The sequence below is a fragment of the Cyprinodon tularosa genome, unplaced genomic scaffold (assembly GCF_016077235.1).
Source record: "Cyprinodon tularosa strain WSP-4 unplaced genomic scaffold, ASM1607723v1 ctg34, whole genome shotgun sequence".
NCBI lineage: Eukaryota > Metazoa > Chordata > Actinopteri > Cyprinodontiformes > Cyprinodontidae > Cyprinodon > Cyprinodon tularosa.
The window spans coordinates 2,280,804-2,307,165 of record NW_024039052.1 but is presented as its reverse complement, the minus strand read 5'-3'; the positions used below and the strand labels follow the sequence as shown (position 1 = coordinate 2,307,165).

The following is a 26,362-nucleotide window of genomic DNA, read 5'->3' as shown; positions in this document are numbered from 1 at the left end:
ACAAACAGAAAGACTTCTATATATTATCTTTTTCAAATACCTATTATTGCTTCAGAATGTGAGCCTCCTTTGTCTTAGTGGCATTATCTGTGTGAATAAAGTAAATGTTAACCAAAAAACATATTGCATAAATAAAATGAAAATAAATGTAAATAATAAATAAACACTATTAATCAAAGGATAAACTTGTTTTTTTGTAAAGTTTCTTAGCTGATGTTTTAAGTCTAGGATGTTAATTTTCATCAAACAAAAAATGATTGAACACTTAAGCAATAAACGTTATATAAAATACTTTGAACTGACAATCATATATTTAACATGTACGTGTACTACAGTTATGTGGTTGATCCCAGAATTATTCAAGTTATATTGTATTTAAGATAGATTCCACGTCAACATGTATGTAAACTTTTGTAGATAATCGGTGGAATTATATTGCCACTACAAAAATCAAACCTTATACTCTGTTAAACCGCGTTTTAAATGTTTCCTATGGTTCCAGTTATATATCTATATATGATGTTAGACTAATTATTTCAAGTTGGAAAGCCCCCTTGCCATCAGCCTAATATTTGAGAGAGGATTAACTGCAAAACCAGATGGAATGAGCTGAAAAGAAACCAACCCTACACACCTCAATGGCCTTGTTACCCAAAACCTAACTCAGGAACCTTTCTACCTAACCTCACTGACCTTGTTGCTTTAATATAACCTTTAACCTTTGGAGGGTTCAAAATCTTCCACAACTTGCTGCTATGGCCCAGTGGTTGTTGATGTAAACATGCAAAAAACGTTCACTGCAAAACCAACCTAAAAATAAGTGAAAATTTGTTTAATTAAGTGTATTTTCCCTTAATTTGACTAGGAAAATAAGATAATTTGCCAATGGAATGCATATGTTTACTCTTAAAATAAGATAATTAGATGCACTTGAAATAAGACAATGCAAATGTTTTGTCTTATTCTAAATGTAAATTGTCTTGTTCCATCACTAAAGTGTCTCACTTACCTCCTAAATTCAAGAAGAAATGCACTGATTTTTAAGAAAGAATGACTTATTTAGATTAATTTTTTTATTTTCTTCTTTTTTTACAATGTTGGCCCGTGACTTGGGTGGTGTTGAATTTTGAAAGTTGGTTCTGAAGAGAGCAACACTTAAATCTTTATTAAATCTAAAATAAAAAGGACAGCGCTGTCAATTGCTTTCAGTCAAAAGAAACATGTTGAGATAATAAAAAAAGAAAATTATAAACCTAAATCTGCCATTGGTTAATACATTTTGGCTTAACTAAATTCTATATGTCAGATATCAATCATATCTAATCCAGCTATATATATTTATATATATATATATATATATATATATATATATATATATATATATATATATATATATATATATATATATATATATATATATATATATATATATATATTATATTATATTATATTTGTGATATTTTTTTTTTTTTTCAGTTATCACAGGAGTTTTAGAAATCAAAAAAAATTGGGAGAACTTATACATTTTAACCAGTTCTTTTTGAAAGATCAAAAAAGTGCAAAAATTTGCTGGGCATGAGTTGGTTGAAAGCTCTTGTGGATACCTAGGCAGAGCAGCACCTTCTGCATCCATTGAGGAAAAACCACATAATCTTTTCCATGTAGTATCCTTTGTACTATTTGATTAGTTAAATTTTACCCAAAGCTTGTTGAAAAAAGTAAAATTAAACAAATTAGCATGAATGATCATGGTAAGGAGATATTTTTACATTTTGCTTTGAAATGTGTTCCACAAAAAAAGGAATAGTTTTCATCTTTCTATATTCAGCTGCATGGAGTCTTATTAAAAATGCAGCATGTTTCATCTCAGCAAATCTGTAAAGAAAAAAAAAAACAGCCTTGGAGACCATATTCTACCTGAATGCCTGGGGAAAAGAAATCATTCAGCCAGCTGCAATAAAATTAAAAAGACTTATTTTTCAGGTATAAGTGCTAGAACCTGCTGAGATGCATACCTTTTTCAATTGTGCCCTGGGCCTTATAGAATATAACCCTCTCACAGCATATTCAATAAATTGACTCACAAAGGCAGATTTAAATGTCTTTATGCTACAGACGGCATATGGACTTCAGTTATGCTGCTGAAGATTTGCGGTCATCAAGGACAGTAAAAAAAAAAGTTCAAAAACAACTGGGATTTGGTTTTTGCAGTCTAGAATGCTTTATACAGTGGTTGATCTGAAAGGTTTTCTATAAACAAAGCTGGAGAGGGAGAGGTTCCTAGCTTTTATGCTTGTCTGATATGAATTCATATACAGACAGGACTTCCCTAACAATGGAGTGTCTTTTGTGCTGCTGAAGGCCTGGTTCATTCGGTCACATGCAGGAAGTTGTGCATTGGTTTGGAACTGACTGGGCTTCAGATTTAATGCTATACTGTATGTTCACGAAAGCTGCTACCTAAAGCAGGCTACTCTGTTTGGAGATTTATTTATTTTTTTGACATAAATGACTTCCTTCACTCCTCTCTAAATCTGCAGAAAGATATTCCAGCAACATAGGGGATCACAATGGCTTTATGTTTGTTTTTCTTTTCCTGTTCTCTGGGGATTTTGCTGGATTTCCATGCTGCCTTTACGCCTTGAAAATCCTTTCAACTAAAGCAATACAGCATCATGGATTCAATGTTCTAATAACTATTTCGAGTGTACTGTTTTATCTCTTTAAAATGTCTGTTTTAAAATGAGATGGTTTTTGGCTACGTATAGGGCAATTTAAACAAAAAAATTAAATTCTGGCACTCACAAAAGCTCTAAAACATAATTTGTAATCCATTGTAGTGGTACTTTGGTGGTTGCTTTCCCTCTGTTTTTATAGAGCCTCTAAGTGTTGTCATGAAAAGCAATATTACTTCTCTTTTCAGACTTTGTCACCTTACAATCACACATTTTAATGTATTGTATTATGGTGGGGAAATGATTTTAAAATGTAAGGAAACTGATACATTTTCTTAAAGATGTGAGGTAATTGAATTCTTAGCCCAAGCCCTTAAGATTGCTTAGAGCATTGTCTAAATGTGACTCATATAGGACAACTGCAAACCTACAGTAGCAACACATGGCTGTTAAACTATTTTGCCTGGCAGGCCAAGGAGAGAATTAATCAATGAATTCACAATGGCCACAGCTGCTGAGATCCATAGCTGTTGTGTAAAATATATAATATTTGTGAAGAAGTCAAGTTTACAGTTTGCCTTATGTAGAGGATCCAAGCAAAGGTGATGAGTTAAAACCAAAATCTGACATTTTACCAACCACCAAAACATACATGGTGAAAAATTTACATTGCAGATCACCCTGAAAATATTGCCCCGGTGCTAAAATGCTATTTGTAATAGAGAAGCAAGACACGGACCGATGTACAGAGTTAAAAATGGTGGTGGGAATGTCAAGCTTTGCAGCAAGAACTGTGACAAAAGTGGATGGAGCAAAACATGGAGGAAACCATGGAAGAAAACAAGTGTTGTATTTGTTGAGTCTTATAAATGGGAAAAGGCAAACATTCACTCTCTAAATGTTCATCAGTGTAAAATGCATCAGTGTTTATGGTTAAAATGTAATATAAATATATTGATACTTTTTAAGAAAACTGGTTGAGCTTGTTGTAAATCCCTTTATCATCCCTCATGGGGAAATCCGTTCTTTGCATTTTCACCCATCCCCTTATGGACAGTAGGCTGTCATTGTGTGGCGCCCGGGGAGCAATCAGGGGTTAAGGGTTTTGCTCAGAAACCCAGAGTGGAGACTGTGAGGAGCGAACCGGGTATTTGAAACCTTCTCAGAGCACAACACTCCCCCAACAAGTTGAGCTGGTGTCACTCTATAAGTCATTGAAAGTCTGTTTCTCATAAATGCAGAGGTTCATTTGAGATACTGGCTCTGAGTGTATTTTGCATGTATAAAGGTTTGAACAGTTGTTAAAGTCTCTCTGAAAGGACATCTTCATCTTGAACTTAGGAGACAGCTCATTTGCGTATTACAGTATGCTTTTGAATTGACTTCTTTGTTTCCTTTGTGTAATGGTCTGTTCACTCCTCACTTCACTAAACCACATATGCTGTTGCACTTGTAATCAGGGGTTTTGTTTTGTTTGTTTTTTTCATTTAGACAATCCTCAAAGATGCTCAAAGCGCTTATGTCTCTCCAAAAGCATTATTGGCCTAAAACTCTTATGTCAGAAGTGAAGAAGCCTTTCAGATGAGGGGTGAAAAGCCTCCAACAACCAGGAAAAAGAAATTGCACTAACCTTCTGTTCAGGCACTTAGAAGTAAACCCATGCTACTTCACTCAATGGAGTGTGGCATGGTTTAAGTTGCCAGTGCAGGGAAATAAATAACCTAGAGTTTTATTTATCTATAAGAAAGAGGAGAACTAAGCAATAGTAAGCAGACGCAATGGAGATTTTAAAGGTTTTTATTTATTTATTTATTTTTTTTATTTTGTACCAATGGCATTGACATTTTCAAACTTTCGAGTTCATTCCAACAGTCAAATGGTTAATAGTTGTTTTTTTGTATTCACAGTTTTCCAGAAGCCTTACAGCCATTTCCTCATTGTGACTCTATGCTATTTAGAGATGAGCCAAATCATTGACTGCAATTTCAACTTACCCTATTTATAGCTTGAATGACCCTGGCTGATTAATTGCTTTAGTAAAATATACTTGCCAAACTCTATGCCACCTTTGCTGATAAATACAAGCACTGGTAACTGGGGCTACTGTTATTGATCATTTCAGTAATGGATTAATCTATTGATTATTTATTTGATTAATGAAATAACCTAAAAAGCAATACTTATGTAAATTAACATTTATAAATAAACTTCATAACACTTGTATAACTTTAAGGTTGCTCCATACATTCCCCAACAACAAATGTCAACATACTGTAGGTTCACATAAGCAACTAACTCAACAGTCATTGACTGCCATTAACTGAGAGTACTATATTTAATTGTAAGAGATAGCTTACAGCATTGTACCACAATACTTATGTGTATTTACACACCAACATCACTTTACTTTCTTGTTATCCGTGTTATTTTAAGGACCATTCAAATATACAAAGAACTCCAACCATACAAGCTCTTAATTGTGCTGATTAAAACATGGCATTGCTTTTCGTTTGAAATTATCTACCAAATTTATAGCAGATGGGGGGAAAAGCCTCCAAACCAGATTGTAACAGTTATATTTGTATTATTTTGTACACTTTTGTATATTTTGTAATGTCCTTTCAAAACAAAAATCTGCAAATTGTCCTCATACAGCAATCTCTTTACCAGTCAATCATTTGCTTAATAGAAATAAGAATAACAATGAGAAAAGAAAATTGGTTTCATAAAATAAAATTATCTTGAGCAGTTAATTTTTTTTTATTTTCATTGTCACACTAAATTAAATATATATCATAATGTATGAAAAGCAGGGACTTTTATCTCGCTTCCCTCAGTAAAAAATTGTAAAACAACTGTGGCAATCTTCTGTGACAATAAATTCATTAAAGAAAATGCCTAGGGGTGGGTGGCTTCTTCTGTTTAAGCTCCTCTTTTAAAGGAGCTTTTTTACCGTCCTCTATCAGAGTCCCGAGTGCAGTATCAGTATAATCTGATATCTGAAGTTTTTCCAGGTATCGGTTGGAGACAGTTCTCTAGTGTGGGGCTTAATTCCCCAGTGCTGCGATGACCACGAGCACTTAAGTTCACCTTCCAGCCTCTTTCACGTTCTTCATTGAGCTTTGATTTTTATCCAGTGTCATTGGGGCTTTTTATCCAAAGCCCCACTGACAAAGTGGTTTAAGTCTTACTGCTGCGCTTCCATCAGGAAGAGCTTCCCACATAAAGACTTTTCCAAGTCTATGAGCAAATCCTCCTGACTAGCTATGGGAGCCCCTGAATAAGGGAACAGCCGAAAAGACCCGTCATATAAATGTTTTTAACAAAAATACCGGCAGGTACAAAGCTGGGACAGTAAATGTCGTATTAATAAAATGTAAACAGTGCGGCAACAAATTCTGTTTGAGAATACCAAACAGAATTAATGGCTGTTATGTTTGTCCTCTTGTTTTGCTTTTTTAAGTTTTCATTTGAGTTGGAAACGTTGTCTAAGAAGGTGCTCTTTAAATTCATTTTAGTTCGTCCCACTTTGTGAGGCTCAGCTTATGAAATACACATATATTTATATTTATGTGTGATACATTTTGGGGACTTTCAGGTGCTTATGGGGATCTGTCAACTGGTCCCTTGCGTTTAGGTTAGGTATATTGGTAATGGTCAGGGTAAGGTTGAAGGTCTGGGTTAGGCCATAGTATTGCTGCACATAACATACATGTTTTATGATATCTATTTTGTGTGTGTATGTCATCGTCTGTGCAGATTTGTCATGTTCTTTTTTGCTGACGTTTCCATCCTTTTGGACTGCCACATCAATCTCTGCTGCCGTCTTCTGCTGCTTATCAATAATTATAATGTTTGGTTAATACGTTGGCCACTTTCAATTTTTCTGTTTGTATCTGAAGTCCCACACGATATTAGCTCTGTCATTCTCCACCACCTTGGGAGGTGGCTTACATTTGAACCTGGGGTGTCCTGTGTGTGTGTGTGTGTGTGTGTGTGTGTGTGTATATATATATATATATATATATATATGACTATCAAAAAAAAAAGAGAACACATAAACAGCACAATGTAACTTCAATTACATCAAACTTCTTTGAAATCTAACAGTCCACTTAGAAATCAAGACTGCTGCCATTTCACATGCTGTTGTTACAATGGAATTGACAAGGTGGCAATTATTGACACTAAGCACTCAATAAAGGAGGGATTCTGTGCAGCATACTTGGCATTTCCCAGAGAACACCAGGATTGTCAAATTCACCACTGTTGTCCTGTGCTCCTCATAGATGAAAGCAGATTTACACTGAGCACAGTGACAGACATGACAGAGTCTGGAGACATAGCAGAGAGTTATCTGCTGTCTGCAACATCCTTCAGCATGACCAGTTTGGCAGTGTGTCAGTAATGGTGTGGGGTGGCATTTTGTTGGAGGGGCCGCACAGCCCTCCATGTGCTCGCCAGAGGTAGGATGACTGCCATTAGGTACTGAGAGGAGATCTTCAGATCCCTTGTAAGGCAATATGCTGTTGAGGTTGGCCCATGGTTCCTCCTATTGCAGGACAATGCTAGACATCATGTTGCTCGAGTGTGTCAGCAGTTCCTGTGAGATGAAGGCATTGAAGCTATGGATTGACCTGCCCATTCCCCAGGCCTGATTGAGCACATATGGGACACCATGTCTCAATCCATCTACCAATGTCAACTTGCATCACAGACTGTCCAGGAGTTGGTGGATTATTTAGTCCAGGTCTGGGAGAAGATTCCTCCACATACCATCCACCACCTCATCAGGAGCATGCCCAGGCTCTGTAGGGAGGTCTTACAGGCACATGGAGGCCACACACATTCCTGAGCCTCATTTTAAACCTGTTATAAAGACATTACATCAGTAGTTGGATCAGCCTGTAGAGTGTATTTCCACTTAATTATGTGTGTGACTTCCAATCTAGGCCTCTTTTGGTTAATGAATTTTATTTCCATTCTGGATTTTGTTGTCAGAACATTTAACTTTGTGCGTCACAAGGTATTCAAAGAGAATATTTAAATAATTCAAAACTAAGATATAAGATTTAAATGTTCCCTCTATTACTCTGAGCAGTCTACATCTATCTATCTATCTATCTATCTATCTATCTATCTATCTATCTATCTATCTATCTATCTATCTATCTATCTATCTATCTATCTATCTATCTATCTATCTATCTATCTATCTATCTATCTATCTATCTATCTATCTATCTATCTATCTATCTATCTATCTATCTATCTATCTATCTATCTATCTATCTATCTATCTACACTTCTTAACTCCCACTGTAAGTACTTTATTCTTTTAGCAATGACATGTTTTTGAGTCTGTGTCAATCAATCTAGGTAAAGTTGCGAATATTTTAGTAATTGCTTTAGCCCTACTGGTAACACATAGCATGAGAACCATTGTACATACATTAATTCCTTTTTGAAAAAAAAATCATTATTTAAAGCATTACTGACACTCTTTCATCTCATCCAGGAGTAATAAATGGGCTTCATAGGCAAAACCTGGAATCTGTTAAGAACTAATTGCCTGGAGTTCCTGAATTATTGATGCTAAGAAAGGGTCCAAGGTTGAGTTCAGCATTCATTAGTCTTGAAAATATTCAGACGAGAAGTTCTGAACTCTAGAGAACCTTAACTAAATCAAATTATTTTTGGGTGGGAGACAGCTCTTTTCAATATATCCTCTGCTGTATTTTTACAACTTCTATATATTATACTGTGTGCCCAATTGTTAGGCAAGTTTTATTTTTGACCATACCCTCATTCTTTTTCAACTCCCTGCTATATAAACTAGAATACAAATAGGATATAAGCAAATCAGGTGATGTATATCTTTGTAATGAGGGAAGGCCGGGCCTAAGGAGATGAACCCCCTATCTCAAGGTATATATAATTATTAGGCTGCTTCTTTGTCTCAGGCAAAATGGACTAGAACACAGATTTAAGTGACCCTGAAAAGTCCAAAAGTGTAAGGACTTTCAGTGATGCAACCCTTTTGAAATTGCCAAGATATTGGGTGTGATCATCCACTCATCCATTTTTCTGTCACGCTTATCCCAGCTGGGGGTGCCAGGGGTACTGGTGCCTATCTACAGCAGCCTATGGCTAAAGGCAGGGTACACCCTGCACAGGTCGCTGGTTTATTACGTGATCAAAGATCCATCAAACGTGTTGCTGCAAATAGTCAACAAGGTCACAAGAAATTACTTGGAAAAAAAGACAAATTAACTGCGAAAGATTTCAGAAGAATTAAACATGAAACTAGCAGAAATCCATTGTCCTACAGTGCTGTCATACTCCAGAACTGAGACCTACATAGAGTACAAAGAAGTACAAGGTGTTCAGTGCCCTGAAACATGGCCATGGTAAGGAGGGCTGAAACCGGACCACCACTGGACAAGAGACATAAGTTAAAATGTCAAGATTTGGCTAAGAAATATTTTCTGACATATTTTCCAAAGGTTTTATGGACTGTTAAGGTCAGAGTGACTCTTGAACTACCAGATAGATAGGGCCGTGGCTGGATTGGTGATGGGCAAAGAGCTCCGCTTTGCAGCAGATGCCTGCAAGGTGGAGGCAGAATTTTGGTATGGGGTGGTGTTATTAAAGATGAGCTAGTTGAACCTTTTAGGGTTGAAGATGGACTTGTACTTAAAATGGTTTTTATGCTGGACAATGCTCCATCGTATGCATCGTAGTACTCCATGTGTGGCTAGCTAGTGTAGGCCTTAAAGATGAAAAAATAGATACACGGCCCCCTTCCTCACCTGAGCTAAACCCTATTGAGAACCTGTGTTCCCTTCTTAAACTGGAGATATACGCTTAAGGAAAACAGTACATTCTGCACAATGTCTGGGAGGCTGTGGTTGTTGCTTCACAAAAAGTTGATCATTAACAGAACATCAACATCTTAAAATTTGACAGACATTTTTTTTAAATTATTTTTCTTTTAATGGATGAAAATAAATTGAGGTGGGAACATTTTTGTTTTCAATTGAGTCCTAATAACAGTTGTGCAATGATTGTGCACACATAGATATTCTCCTCAGAAAGTCAACATTTCACTTTCACTCTCTTAAAGCTACAGTGTGTAATAATTACAGGCATATAAAGTCAGAAATTTAATATATTATACATAACTATGTTATTTATCATCACCTATGAGCTCAGCCTTTTAACCATAATATTTGCGTTGCCTTAGAATTCGTTATTTATAATTACATAGGAGCGGGTCTCGCAGCCATGGAGGCTGACATCTTTGCGCTACGGCAAGCGCAGAGGCAACAAACTAGCGATTGCGAGATCTCCCATGACGCTCAAAAATAACTACGGCAAGTTGAGAGAGATTAACTGAGACGGTACTGAACAGTAGATGGCAGTATTATGCCTGAGAAGCGTTTAGTCTGCCTGAAACCAAAGAAGAAGAAGAAGCAGGTATACTGCGCCTCAGTAACAAGAAAGGTGAACAAGGCGGCAGGCGTGAGTGACTTTGCAAACTGTTTGGCACTGTGTGGCCAAACATCAGACGAATGGAGGATCATGCCTACTCTGTATCACAACGAAAAGCGGCGGACACCGAACCCCCGTCATCTAAGAAGCGGAAACACGACGAGAATAAACGCAAGCGTGACAAGAAACGGCAAAAAACACGGATCAACATTGGCACGGCATTTACACGATGGAAGTCACTGATGGAGGAAAAAGGTTTTCAAAGTGACGCTCAAGTTGCCAGTTTTCTCTTGGACAGGTAATTAATCCTACACACACAATTGTCTAATATCACTGCAGTTTTTGGAGTACAGGATGCTCAGACCTGTCTAAAACAATAACATGCTGCGTGATGATGCTGTTACTCTCCAGTATACTTATTCAGCAACGTCCCTGACGTTTCACAGGTAATGATTCAGTAATTTTCTGTAAAATAATTTTCTGGATATATACCTCGGTTACTTCTCTCCGGCTCCTTTGGAGATCTTCAAGCCTTTCCTCCTCTGCTCTCACCCCGCTGGCTCCCCTCTCTCGCCTGGCCCTAGCTGCACGGCCTCCCTGCCTTCGCCCTCGTCCTCTCCCTCTCCCTCGCGTTGTAACCCCCGTGCCACCAAAATGACTTGGACTCTGTAAACGGGGGATATATATTCTTCCAGCGAACACAATCTCGCTGTTAAACTAATGACTACAATTACTTCGTCTGTTTATATCACCATGCAAAGCAGCTCACCAAGACGTCACAACGATGTAGAAAAAATAAGGGGTATATTTATTATCTTAAGTCTACATGAAATCTATACCCTACACAGACTAATGAAATACTATCTGTAAAATTATCTATGTAAACAAACCTCATCACTTGAGAGGGTAGGTGATGTGGACGTCGTAGAAGAAATTTTGTCCCGTAACGCTCGCCGTACTGTTGGGGGGGAGAAGCGGTGGGGGGGAGATGTTCATGTTGCTGCGGTCTGTAGTCTGACCGCTAGATGTCGCTGAAAATTACACACTGTAGCTTTAAATATTCAGGTTTGATGTTTATTTGATTGACAGAAGGCACTGTAATTGTTAGAAAATACAATTGATCCTCGAAAAATACAAATTTTCTAACAATTGTGCATATAGTGTATATGAGTGTAATCTTAAGTCATTGCAAATCTGCCTTTCTTATTCAGATTGTTTTTTCCTTTCCTTGTTTGTATGCCTTCTGCATCCATCTTTCTATCTCCTCACTGATATATTTTGCTGAGACTCTTGTCTGCTTCCTCCCTGATATTTTGATCTGTGTGCATTATTGGATATTTATTATATTGACTTTAATTTCTCTGCATCATGCTGAAAGTTAAATACACTATAGTCTCTATTGATCTTTTTGCGAGGCAATTAAAAGTATGCATTAACAGAAGAATGAGGCTGAAAGAAAATCATTGCACTTATCACTTGATCCATAGATTTGTGCCACACAAGATCAGTTGTAGTTGTGTAAATAAATCATTTTAAATCTAAATCAAACTTTCAACACCCATAAAGATTTAATGTTTCAAATATGTACTCTAAAACATATTTGTAAATGCATGTTTTTAGATTACTTTTTAAATATTTACTTCTCAGATATGTGGTTTTATTGTGTCTCCCCTGTACTGTTTTTGACATGTGGGAATAAATAGAATCTTCATTTTATGGAGAAAGATAATTCTGGGCCAGCTTGTCTCCAGCAGTCCAATCATGTAAGGCATTGGAGTGAATCAGGTTTTTTGCACCAGCACAATCAACTCCTGGATGGGGAATAGGGCTGCCATCTATGGAAATGAGCTATTGACATCCTCTCACATCTCTGCCAGTGTGCTTGCAAAAACGTGCTTTTGACCTGATTTGTTCCCACAACAGCCTAATGGCCCCATCCACTGAATCTTATCCATCAAGCTTTCTAGAGGCATTTATCATGAAAACTGTTCTACTGATCCCCTCTCTGCCCTGAGACGTGCCGTTATTCAAGCAGAATTCTGAACTGGGATGGAATGAGATGCATGTGTATGTTTACTGTTTCTAGCTGCATGTGCATGCTTATACTGTAAGCTAAAATAAACCTGTTAACTACACACGTACGTACTCTGTGACTTTGACAGAGCAGCAGGAGTACCTAGAGGTCGGTCCTCACAGTTTTTCTTCCACTCGGTGACATCTGGAATCTGCTCTAAGGAAATGTCACTATCGATTTGAGTCAGATGTGACAACTCTGCCCCACTGGCAGATAAAGTCTTTCTTTACATATGGTCACCTATAAAAAAATATATTTTAGTAGATTATTCCTGGTTCTCTCTTCAGTATAATTGTGTAAGCATCTGAACAAGTGGAATGTTTATATAGAGCTCAACATGAGCCAGACGGTGATAACCTGTTGAGAATTAGTCTCTGAACTTAAGAACAGCATCAAATAATAACAAAGGGAAGGAGAGTTCTTATCATTCTAATTTTTACAATATATTTCAAGGTTGATACAGACATATGTTTTTCACCAGGTGGGTTTATTTATGTTTTCCTGAACAGGGACACATAAACTTTTGAGTCACACTCTCTAGTTCGGTCAACCATGAAAAATAAACTAATTTTGCTCTTAAAAGCTAAAAAAAACTCTCTGTTCCATCTACAAAGAAAGTTCATAAACATTTGTGCCATGACACACATTTTGTCTATTTATAATATTGGATTTTACATTAAATACATATAAAGTTTCCCTTAATTTGCAGTTAGAGAAAAACTTCACTAGTTAAGCTCTAAAAAGTATGACATGCATTTGTGAGCCTCATTTACTTAAATACCTGTAATTAAAATCTAATAAAGCACATTGCTGTCAGTCAGCTAATTATTAATGAGAATCTAGCTTTCAGTCATTTATCTCAGTCTAACTTCACTCCTTTCTGAAGGTCTCAGAGGTTTCTTAGTGATTGATCAAAAGTGAACAAACAGAATCATCAAGTCACATGAACACAGAAGAAATGTTGTAAAGACAATTAAAACAAGGTCAGATGTCATGATGCTCTCATTGTTTGCACCTCTAAACCAGGGGGTGGTTGCCCACCGCAGCCTGTAAGTGACTAAAAAAGGTGTTAGCTGTCAATCTTATTTTGACCAGCTGATGCAAAACATGTTCTGTCATTCTGCTGAATTTACCCTTTGAATCAAAAACAAGTCTTTCCCTAAACTCACCATGATATAAAATGAAAATAGAAACAGACAGCAAGGAAACAAATGCAGACAACTTTCAAAGAGACTGAGGTGCGAGGGTTAAGCCAGGGTGTGGTCAGGATGAGAAAAAATTGGTGTTCAGAGGCGTGCACAGACATTTTGGGGGGCAGGTGCTCAGGAGGGGGGGGCACTTTTTAGCGCAAGTGGAACACTTAATTATAAAAAAAATACATATGCATGTTGAATGAAATTTGACTTTTTCAATGGAAAAAAGTCACACCACCAATAGAACAAACTAAAGCGTACTACTTTAAAGTAGTACGCTTGCTCATCTTTCTTCTTCTTTCATCTGGCTCATCTCCCTGTTTTCCCTCACCCATCTGCTCTCCCTCATCCATCTGTTCTCCCTCATCCTGGTCTTTTTCTGTCTCCGTGTCTTTCCCGAACTCTTCCTCATCTCCTGTCCTGGTAGATATTGATGGTATAGAGCTTCCCTGCTGTATCAATATACAATTAAGAAAATAAAGAGACCAAAATGTGTTAATTTATGGTGCCTGACAAAACCTATACAAGAGAAAACGTTTGTCTTAACACATAGATTTGCAATTGCAAATTTGTAGCCTATGTGGTCGTCCTCACGTTATCTGTCATTGACTTGGGCTACAGTGTAAAACTTGATCTAGCCTGACTAGTTTATCAGGTGACCAGTCGGCAAAAATGCTTGTTTGGTGCTGCTGAATGAGACATTTTAATGCACAACAAAATGATTTTGCTTGATCTGTATATTACCTGGGGCACGGGAGAAGCAGCCTTTCAGCGACCGTTCCTGCTATCTGAAGACGCTTACTGAACTGCTATGATGCTGCGCATCTGGCATGCCCTGCGGGCGACCGCGCAAGTTCACGTGGCAAAGGAAGAGAGATAGGCTGGTCGGGTGTGCGCAAGGAGGTGGCTCATTTCGGGGCATTGTTTCAGTCGTTTTTAATGGCTCAGGTTTTCAAAAGATAATTTCAAAACCGACCTCAGTAAAATATTAATAATAATAATAATAATAAAAAAAAAAGAGTTTCAAAAGGACATTTTCGTTGATAAAGGGCAAACTTCCTAGTGCTTTAGCACCACCTAGTGTCTATGTATGCACGCCCCTGGTGGTGTTCAGCATATTTCGACACATATGAAGAATGAAGCAAGTGTCATTTGCAGGCTATAGAGATATTATTTGAGGTAAAGGGTTTTTTCAACCCCTTCATCATTAACATTTGAGGGAAGATATTTTTAAACAGTGTTTGAGGACAGACGTAAATGTAGAGGTGTGCAACCTTAAAAGTTATTTTTCATTAGAGAAGCAAATGATAAAGGTTGGCTCTAGTAATATTTCTACAGTTGTTTTTTGTTTTGTTTTTTCTGTATACCCTCTTGGCCCTGCTGCTACATTTTTTTATGTACTGTATTGTATTGACTTCTTATCTTCCACAACTATAATTTTTATTCAATACAATTCAATGTATTTCTATAGCGCCAATTCACAACACGTCATCTCAAGGCACTCTACAGTTCATTCAATACAATTGATTCAAAGTTTTCTATCTAAGGAAAACCAGTTGATTGCATCATCTAAGCATGCTTGTTTTAAAGGGGAAAATGGATTTGTTTTTGTAAAAAAAGAAATACAAAGAGAAATTAGCTTACAGGGAAGGGTAGAACAACTATGGAAGAAAGCTGAAGTACACAGCCTCTATCTTTGAGAGCTTATGTCCTACTTAAATGGAATGGTAAAATAAAGCAAGAGCCAAATATGTTTCTGCACTTTAACAAAACTTAATATATTTGCAAATTAAATAAAAAAATCAGTGCTGTTTTATCTTCAGGTGCTGCACCTGCAACGTTTAAAAGCAATGAGCAACAAACTTCTTTGATGTGTTGATAGCATTAGATCGATGAATGGCAAAATCTATCTGGTTCTCTTAATCACTCCTGTTCTGCTTTATTCCTGCATCATTTTATTAACAAAGGCTCTTGTAGATTAAATAAATTCCTGAAGCCCATAACCAGTCCTATTTGTCCTTGGTTTGTAAACAGCACTTTGAATTGTCTTGCTCCTGAAATGAGCTTTATATATAAACCTCCTGCCTTGCCGTTTAATGAATGAATTTTAACATGTTCTCGAACTTTTCAAAACATGCTGTTTTACAACCATTGTTTAAACCAACATTACATAAAATTTGAAAACTTCCTCTTGTGAAGACATTTAATTTGTTTTTTTTTGCAAAGTGTGTTCCTCTAAAAAGCCTTTCTTAAAGTGAACAAAAAAAAGTTACCTAAGATATTATGATTTCAGGAGGGTAGAAAGCCTACACAGCTACACAGCTATTTTTCAAACCATGTATTTTCTGTCCCCTGACAATTATCCTCTTTCATGTCTTCGTACATTAAGTTGTAACAATATGGTACTCCCAGTTTTAATTGCATCTGAGAGCAACACGCAACAACACCACATTCGAGCGGGCGCAGTGAGGATCGGGGTCTTCTCACACCCCTGTTCTCCGACTGCTGCCTGGAGTCTGGGGCCTGGAGGAAGAGCAGGCCACCTGGTCCGTGGTTTTGGCTGGGGCTGGCTGCGGGGCCTAGGTGGCCTGCCGGTGGCGGGGCTGTCACCTCTGCTCTCCCCAAAGAAGGTTGGATGGAGGGGCATGAAGTGCCTGGTTGAAGCGTTTTTTTTTTTTTGTTTTTTTTTCGGGGGGCGGGGGGGCGGTTCTGGTTGGGTGGCCGGCACGGGATGGGTGGGCCCCTGTCCCGGGGGGGGCTCTTGCTGGGGGTGGTCCGGTCCGTGTGCGGGGTGGGGGGCCGGGCTTGAAGCAGGAAAGAGATGGGTTGGTGTGGCGGTGTCGCCGCTCCCCTCCCCTCACATCCGGATTTTAGGTTCACTTATGGGGTCATCCGATAGTCCCGGGACCAACCACCGGTGTCACCGGCTTTTTGGTCCTGGTATTATTGGATGTGAGTGTTATGTGTGAATGTGTGTTCGCGTTGTTATTTTCTTTATTTATTATTATTATTATTTTATTCAATTTTTTTTTTTTTTTTTTTTTTTTGTGGTACGAGTGGGGGCACTAGGGAGGGAAGGCATGACTGAGATGGTGTGTTTATTTATTTTATTTTTTTTTTTCTCCCAGGTTGGGGTCTCAACCGCACCCTCTCCCAAATACATCTCAAGTCTCCGCTAAGTGCGGAGCCCATTCCCCCCGTCCTGCTCTCCCTCCGCTGGCTGGCGTCGGGGCTCACCGGTGCACTGGTGGAGCTCGGGGTCTGGGGGTGGATGCCCGGGGGACTGCTGGCTCATTCCTGGCGGCCTCTCCGCTGGCCCCGGCCGGCCGGGGCTTTGCTGGGGCTCCTGTCTGGGGATCGGGTGCCCTTGGGGCCTCGGATCCCTGGGGCCTGGGACTGGATCCGCTTCGGGGTGGGGCTGGCTGTTGTTCGGGGATTTTCGGGGGGGGGGGGGTTAGCTGCACGGCATGGTGGGGTGCGGGTCTTGGGTCCTGTTTTGGGCTCCGGTTTTTCCGCTCGCACTTCTCCTCTTGCATATTTATTTTAATCGTAATTATTAAATTATTAATTAATTAATTAATTTACCTATTTATTTATTTATTTTTTATTTATATTTTTTGTTTTTTTTTCTCTCTTCCTCGGTGGGGGGGAGCGGTTGCGGGCGGGTCGGTGTCTGGTGTCCCCTGTCGCATTGTGGGGGCTCCTTTTTCTTTTTTTTTTCTTTTTTGGGGGGGTTTGGCATGTCTGTTTTCTCGGGGGGCGGGCGGGCCTGCTGGGTGGGGGGCCTGCTGGGTGGGGGTCCTGCTGGCGGCGCGCCGCTGGTGTGTGGGGGTCCGGGCGGCTCCGGCGGGGGTGGTGTTGGGGGGCCGGTTTGGGCGGGCTGGCTGCGCTGGCTGGGTATTCGGGTGGGTTTTCCCTCTTGGACGCATGGCGGAGCTGCTCTGTTCCCGCTGATCGTGGCGGGTGGGGCTGCGGGGCGGGTGGGGGCTTGGAGTGGCTATGGCCGGCGCATGTTGGGGGGCCGGGGCGGCGGAGCTGCTCTGGCCGCGTGTCAGGGCCTGGTGCGGGCGGCAGGGGGGGGGGGGGGGGGGGCGGCGGACGTGGCTGTGCTGCTTTGGCTTCGTCCGGTGGGGGAGCGGCGTGGTTCGCTCCGCTCTGGCTTTGTGCTGCCCCTCGGGCTGCTGGGGGGGGGGGGTGGTTGCGCCGGCTGCGGTCTGCTCTTCTTGCGGTTTTGCACCGGGCGGCTTTTCTGCTCTCGGGCTGATTCTGTGCGCGGTGTGTATCGTTGCGCGCTGTGGGGTGGGGCTGCGCTTTTGGGCTCCTGGGGGTTTGGGTCTCCCGGCGCTGGACTCAGTGCTCTGGGGGGTGTGCCTCTCCGGCTCTCCACAACCACTATTGAGCATTTTTTCTATGGTTAAAACTTTACATGCACAAGTTCACCCTCACAAACAACTACAGGTGCTAGGCTTCAGGTACTTAGAGATTCACTTCCAAACAGAAACCCCACATTCATATCTTCAGGTAACACAGAGTACATGTCAGACTTAATAATATTACTTTAGCGATAGTTTCAAGGTGTTTGCTTTATTGTATATCTCGTACCATGTCTTTTGGTTGTGCTGTTCTTTTTTTTTCATCTCATTGCAGGTGATGAAGCAGACTGAAAATGTTTTGTCATTGTCTCCTTCCTATCTCCTCTTTCTTTCATCTTTTGTCCTTTTTTTTCTTTTTCTTTTTCCTTCTTCTTCTTCTGTTTTTCTGCTCTACTTAAATTGCAGTGTCCATATGAACTGTGAAACTCCCTGCATAATTATAATAAAGCAATTTATATACATGAAACAAGTGGAGCTACACTTGTGAAAGTAAAATCTGTTGGGCTCCTTTTGGCATCAAGACAATTATTCTTATTGCCACCTTGCCAGACAGGACACTGTAAAAAAAAAAAAAAAAAAAGTTGTAACAATATACAATTAAATCTATGATTTGTAAGCTGACAAACTTTGAAACAGCCCGACAGGAACCTAATATTTCACAAGGTACCTTAACCTCATCTTGTAGATTGGATTACAATATTCATTGTTAATACACATAAATGTTTATACAAAACATGTTGTTCTAATTAACTCATTAACAAGTAGAGCAAACCTGTAGTTCTTGCTAAGAAGAGTGTTTGTTAAATCTCAACACAAGCAACTCACTTTTGAGCCACATGTTCTCTACAACAGCACATGTGTCACTGTACTGTAGTCTTACTTTAGAAACAACGTCATCATTCTTTAGTGAGCCTTCAGCCGGTAGTGCTGCAATCCATATTTCTTTTCGTACTGAAACCTAGCCTTCACCTTTTCAGGTATTTACTGCATAGTCTCTTTTTTAATTTAAATAACCTCAATCAATATGTTTCACAAAGGTTACTTTGAACGAGCAGAAGGACACAGGAATGATAGAGATGGAGGAAGAAGGGCACCATAACAGGATTTTTCCCTTTCCCCTTTTTCTCCTCTTAGTTTGATGATTAATCGAAAGCCATTAGTAGGAAGTCAAGGCCAGTGAATTCAGTTTTAATTAGTTTCTTTTTTTACCTCCCTTTCTGCTGTGGTTTGACGCAATGTATGTATTATCTACTCACTGTGAAATTGGCAAAGTGTTTATCTGATTTTGCTCTACTGTCTTTTAGCTGCTTTTGCTGTACTCTGCAACACCAGGGGGGCTGAAGCCTCACCTTTGGTTTTGAGAATGGCTTCTTCATTAGAGGCTGAATGCAAACACAAGCTGTAATACAGTAACTTCTTTTAGCAGAAAAAGCAAAAGGACATTTAGATGAGATGTTATGGTGTTCCCATTATCATCAGCATTTGAGGCTGGATGTAATGGGAGATGGACATGCTGAGATTTACTAAATAATGTCTCAATTTCCTAAACCCTAGGGATCAGTTGGATTGTTGTTATTAGCTAGATAAGGATGTTCCACTCTCACCAGTCCTTTATTATAAATATAGGCTCTGGTGTAGATATTGTGCTGTGACATACACTATATTGCCAAAAGTATTTGCTCACCCATCCAAATTATTGGAATCAGGTGTTCCAATCACTTCCATGGCCACAGGTGTATAAATTCAAGCACCTAGGCATGCAGACTGTTTTTACAAACATTTGTGAAAGAATGGGTCGCTCTCAGGAGCTCAGTGAATTCCAGCGTGGAACTGTGATAGGATGCCACCTGTGCAACAAATCCAGTCGTGAAATTTCCTCGCTCCTAAATATTCCACAGTCAACTGTCAGCTGTATTATAAGAAAATGGAAGTGTTTGGGAACGACAGCAACTCAGCCACGAAGTGGTAGGCCACGTAAACTGACGGAGCGGGGTCAGCGGATGCTGACGCGCATAGTGCGAAGAGGTCGCCAACTTTCTGCAGAGTCAATCACTACAGACCTCCAAACTTCATGTGGCCTTCAGATTAGCTCAAGAACAGTGCGCAGAGAGCTTCATGGAATGGGTTTCCATGGTCGAGCAGCTGCATCCAAGCCATACATCACCAAGTGCAATGCAAAGCGTCGGATGCGGTGGTGTAAAGCACGCCGCCACTGGACTCTAGAGCAGTGGAGACGCGTTCTCTGGAGTGACGAATCGCGCTTCTCCATCTGGCAATCTGATGGACGGGTCTGGGTTTGGCGGTTGCCAGGAGAACGGTACTTGTCTGACTGCATTGTGCCAAGTGTAAAGTTTGGTGGAGGGGGGATTATGGTGTGGGGTTGTTTTTCAGGAGCTGGGCTTGGCCCCTTAGTTCCAGTGAAAGGAACTCTGAATGCTTCAGCATCCCAAGACATTTTGGACAATTCCATGCTCCCAACTTTGTGGGAACAGTTTGGAGCTGGCCCCTTCCTCTTCCAACATGACTGTGCACCAGTGCACAAAGCAAGGTCCATAAAGACATGGATGACAGAGTCTGGTGTGGATGAACTTGACTGGCCTGCACAGAGTCCTGACCTCAACCCGATAGAACACCTTTGGGATGAATTAGAGCGGAGACTGAGAGCCAGGCCTTCTCGTCCAACATCAGTGTGCGACCTCACAAATGCGCTTCTGGAAGAATGGTCAAAAATTCCCATAAACACACTCCTAAACCTTGTGGACAGCCTTCCCAGAAGAGTTGAAGCTGTTCTAGCTGCAAAGGGTGGACCGACGTCATATTGAACCCTATGGATTAGGAACGGGATGTCACTTAAGCTCATATGTGAGTCAAGGCAGGTGAGCAAATACTTTTGGCAATATAGTGTATCTGTCTAGGACCCTTTTCCCTGATAACTGAACCTGTGGTGTTAGGAGGACAATAACTGTGATATAGCTGCAGTTAATCCTTTTCATCTTGCCATTGTTAATCCTTGCTCTGACCAGTTCTTCCACATCTATTTTAGACTTGTTGTGTTCTGTTGAAATTGCTGTCCATTTTAACACAACTACTTCAGTTCTTTGGAAAAGTATTACAAAACCTTTAAGCTTTTTCTCATTTTCTAACCAACCTTTTCAAAATAGAGTTTAACTGCAAAAAGAAAAAAAAACAGACAACTTTCAAGTAACAAGTGTTACTTCCTGCTTTTCTGTTCAATTCCCTAGTAGATATGTTTGTTAAAACAGCTTTTATCATGTCTAAACCTTTATATCTTTTTGTTATATGATCACATCTAGAAACTGATCATTTTTTCTCAATTTCATGATAGATAGTACTGAATAGAGAGCATCTTTATAAAGATATTAAGTGGTAAATGGCTTGCACTTTTATAGTGCTTCTATTAAGCCCAAGGACACCAAAGGGCTCCACACTACAATCAATCATTTACCCCTTTACACACATTCCCACACTATAGGTGGTAAGATGCATTGTTGCCACAGCTGCCCTTGAGCAGCCTGACATAAGAAGAGCTGCCATTTTCTGACCATCAACAATAGGGAAGGTGGGTGAAGTGTGTCCCCCATAGAGATGACAGACAGACAGGGTCTTACTCGCAGCCCACTGATTACAGGCTGGGTTGAGTTCATGATTTTAACTATTTCAACTAAAGAATATGCTTCAATCTAAACCATTCTGCTTTAAATCTGTGGTTGCTTAAGGTCATTGTAAAAGCCACAACACACCTGACACAATTTAGTGTTCGATCCTAAGGAAAAGTGGATTAAATGAGGATGTGGCACTCCCTACAAATGTTGTAGCTCTGAACAAGGTAGACTATTGCATCACATTGGATGCCAAGAGAAAAGCAAAAAAATCATTCTCACAAATATGTTAAAGTAGTTTCACCCTTGAGTTCATTAAACACAGTGCAAAAAAATCCCACATGGGCAAGGAACTGCAGATTTTTGAGAAGAAATTAGTCAACCGCTGTGCAGTCCTCTTATGATGACTGCACACCTTTCTTTTCTTTAATAAAGAACCTTTTTTTTTTTTTTTTTTTTCAGAATTTTACCTAGTCAAATGCAGGAGATTTGATCAATTTATGGGAAATTGTGGTAGAAGTAAAAACTAAGGCACGGTCACACACAAATCAGGACATCTAGTCGCCCAACGCGTAGCGGGAGCCTCTATGCAGCCAATGTGACAAAAAAAAAAAAAAATCACATCTGTGCTCGCAGAATTTGTTGCAAGCTTTGTCACCCTGCCTTCATCTTGGCAGTTTAACAACTGCCCAAAAGTTGCATGTTTTGAGGCGTCTTACAGGTTTTCAAGCTTGATTTAATCAATTACATCCGCCTAAAAGCTCTTATTTTCCTGCTGAAAAGCAGCATCCCCACAACATAATGCTGCAGTGCGGGTGTCTTCAGGGTGATATAAAAAAATTTCCTTCGTTATATTTTTCAATTTGGCCAAAAAAAGTTTAATTGTTGTTTATGTATTATTTAAGCAGAACATCTTCTTAAATGTGTTTAGTTTCACAACTTTTCATTGATTTCTTTTTATAATGGCTTTCCTAATGATGCAGAAGGGTCAGGTGTTTGACAAAAAAGTTATGTGGACTGCATACTATCATCCAAGCATTGGATCTTCTTATGCTGAAGAGCTGCTTCTCTGACCATGCGTATCTTTAGCAGCCTGCCAGTATATTTGGCCATGTTTGGTCCACTAGCAGTTGGTTACACTAAATTTTACTAAGTACTATTAGATTAAAAGGGGGCTGGACACCTATGTAAGCCAAAATTAAATTTTTTAATCAGTAAATAATTTGAAATGAACAAAATATATTTTTTCTGCTTCATAACGAATCCATATCAAATATATTGATTGTTTTGAACATAAATCAAATATTTTATCTCTTTTTAATCAGTTTTTTTTTTTAAACAAAAAAACTTTGAATTACTGTTCATAAACAAATTAGTTTGTCAAGAATGAGAGGATTCTGTAGCATAAATAAAATACATTACATTGTAGCCTACGCTCTTTATGCCCATTTGCTATTAAAATACTCACCTAAACTATGAATTTTGCTAACATAAATAGTTATATTTTAGCAATTCCGACAGATTTTATTATTTCTGGACATAACTTCAAATTCCAGCTAAGTATATTTGCTGTTAGTCATTTCAGTCAGGATCCCAGACCATAAATTTACATAAAGGACAGCTTGTGAGATTGAGGACTACAATGTAATGCTACAGAGCCAATGACAAAATGATAGACTTTTTTTATCCCTTCCCTCTGGTCCTTTGTTCTCATTTTGTTTTGTTGTCAGAGCCTAAGGGTTTATGTGGACTTGTTTGTGATGCAAACATTTTTCCCCTTAGCCGTTTTCAGTTTCAGTTTACAGTCCAAGAAATGTATTACACACAATGAAGTCCTGCGGCTAGTTGATTCAGTGACAAAGATAGAATCTATGCATGCTATCAGTGTCAGAGCAGCCTTTGTTATCAGTTTATAAACTGATTTTATTAACTTTAAAGTCGAATATTTCATTGCCATAGCTTTACTGATGCTGCAACCAATTTAATTTTACCAGAAGTGGACAGCTGGGCTGTGTCAACCTTTTGAGTGTTATTGAGCCTGACCCCATCTGACTGCTTATCTTTTGTTTTAATAAAACGGTCTTTGCCTTGGCATTTACATACTTTCTCCCAAGTCAATTATGCTCATTAAGTTTTGGTTATTATCATTATACCAATAATGGAGATTATCCAAAGTCACCTCAGCTATTCAGACTGTGACTCACAAGTTGTCTTACTTTTAGAAGGTCATCCTCTGCCATGATCCATTCTCTCAGTGCACCAGCAGTCTTACATCCCTGTCCTTTGTGTTCCTCAGACCTTCGGGAGATAGTGTTTGTTCTCCAGAGTCAAAGCAACTCATTCCATGTGAGGAAGGCAGAAAGGCAGAGGGCAGATTTACTGAAGCAGGCGCATGGTCTCACTGAGGTAAGCTTGAAGTATGTTTTCTTTCATCCATTCTTTATCTGAATTTGGCACAAACACCCCACATGTTCTCACAGAAAATAAATATGTTGAAATGAACCCTTGCTGCCATAAAGATAAATACGTTGCTGACTCTAAACGTTTATGCCCTTTGCTGCAAACACTAGTTAGTAAAATGTATTGTCATGCCATTTGTAAAGTTAACATTTTGTATTATCTGTTTTGTGTAGATAACACAGCTTAATTTAACTTAACAAAAAATGTTTTTTACGTTTTTGCAATATAAAGAAGTACTCCTAGATTTTATTATTAAATGCTTAGAATAGAAATTATTTATGCCTTCATGGCTACTGCGTGTAAATCCATGTCTTAAATATGAAAGCGTAGTTTAAAATATTTAGAGCTTTCAGCACTTTGTGACATTAGGTTACTTATAATTTTATATAAATAGGAAATCTCTAAAGCACTCTAAAGCAGACTGAAGACACTGCATCTCAATGTGCTACACTTTATAGCACAGCCAGCAAATAATGATGGCCACCCTTTTAATGCTTACCACATTTGTGCTACATTTAGTTTTTATCCCTTTGCTCCCACTAGTGGCTTTATGTCTGCTCTAGATTAACAAAGCAATTGGTACTAAAGACGTGGAGCAGCAGCCAGGTTGAGTCCAGCATATAGGAGCTATTTTAACTATCAGGAGTAACTGAAAGAAGACTTTCTCTTTTTATTATTATATCAATTAACCCTCCTACTGTAGGTTCCTGGAAATTCCTCATACCTGCCATCTTCTGCTTTATCTGGGACTGGGTTGCAGGGACTACAGTCTTAGCAGAAACTCCAGGACTTCCTTCCCAGGCTAGCCAAGAGGGTCTCCCATCAGGATCTCTCTCTTCACCCTGGGCTCTTCCAGAAGGGAAATGATTGGAACATAGGGAGGCATCCGAAAAAGTTATCTGAGGCACCTCAGCTGACTTGTCTCGATTTTGAGGAGAAACGACTTTAACCCAAGCTTTTCCCTGATTACCAAGTTCCTCACTGTATCTCTAAGGGAGAGCCCAGCCACCCTGTGCAGAAGCTCATTATGTTCGCTTGTTTCTGGGATCTCTTTCTCTTAAAATTGATCCAGATTTCATGAATATAAGTGAAGTATAAGAACAAAGACTGGTAAATCTGGAGACGGGAGGCTTGCCTTTTGACTCAGCTCTCTGTTCACCAGACCAGTGCAGTGACAAATATATCATTCTCTAGCTCCATTCTTCTCTCACTATGGAATAGGACATCAAGATATTATATTTGACTCCTTCACTTGAGGCAGGAACTCTCCTTCAAGCTAAAGGGGACTAGCCGCCTTTTTCCAGAGAGCTCATTCTCTTCCTGGCCGCTTCACACTCAGCTGTCAAATGCCAAATGTGGAAAGAGTACTGACAATTTGTACTCATGTACAAGTACTGTTACATTGCTTAAATTATTCTCAATTAAAAGTAAAAGTGCTGGTTATAAAAAATTACTTAAGTAAAAGTACAAAGTACTCTTTTCGAAAACTACTCAGAGTACCAATTACTGTTTAACTGATGGATGTTTTATTGCATTGCATTGCATTTTTGTTTTTTTGTTTTTTTTGCTGAGAACTTGTTTATTGTGGCCGTGGTCTTTTGCTTTTGAGATGTTGCTGCCACAGTGATGTACTGCTCCATTTCTGATGGATGTTTCCTCTGCAGAGATGAATATGATCACACTCCAGGTTCAAACATTACTTCATCAAATCACTGTGATTACCACAGAAGTAAAAAAAAACACACATATTAAAAAAATTGTTCAATCAGAGTAACAATTTAAGCGGACATTTTTGTTTAGCATTATATAAAAGAGTGTCAGGATCTGTTTAATTGGGTTGTTTTGTATTTGGTGTTGTTAGTTTCTAGGTTTGATTATGATTCTGTGTTCCTTAGTGTTTTTATTTTATTTATAGTAGTCCTGTTCCTGCTTTAGTTAAATTCAATTTGATGATATGATTGAAGAATCATAAATTTGGGTAAATCTGCGAATTAATTGACTAAAGATTTAGTTCATAACGTATTATGACTCACTTTTATGCAAGCACGTTTAGCTAGCTCAGTCATCAGATTAAACAACGGCTGTGACGATATCTGCAGACTTGGCTTAGCAACACTAATAGCCTTAAAACCCATAAGAAATCAGAGAGTAATATCATATAAGTAGAGTTGTAAAACATCTTAATGCATTGTGTTTTTTTTTTCAGATTAGATGTTGAAGTTTTATAAGCTGATGTGATCGTAGCAGTCAAACAAATTTTGCACTGCATCTGCACGCCGTCTCCTTTTTTCCCTATGATGTGAAAAACTCGTCCAGTTCTCAGACTTTGTCTTTTTCTCATCATTTTCACTGTTTACTGTGTTGTCTTCTGTCTCCATTTTGGCTTCCTTGTACTGCTTTTTTGCTTTTTTACTCCACTCCAAACCTGTAGCTGCTGCTGTGGATTTTTTTTCTTGCTTCAGTTGAGTTGACT

The 26,362-nt window shown here is 39.1% G+C and overlaps 1 protein-coding gene across 1 annotated transcript in view; it reads left to right on the top strand.

Moving 5' to 3' along the window:
• b3glcta (beta 3-glucosyltransferase a) overlaps positions 1-26,362 on the top strand; it is a 73,480-nt gene that overhangs the window by 4,002 nt on the left and 43,116 nt on the right. The window contains exon 2 of the mRNA XM_038294345.1: positions 23,726-23,835. Within this exon, the coding sequence (XP_038150273.1) occupies positions 23,726-23,835 (110 nt within the window). The remainder of the gene's footprint in view (positions 1-23,725; positions 23,836-26,362) is intronic.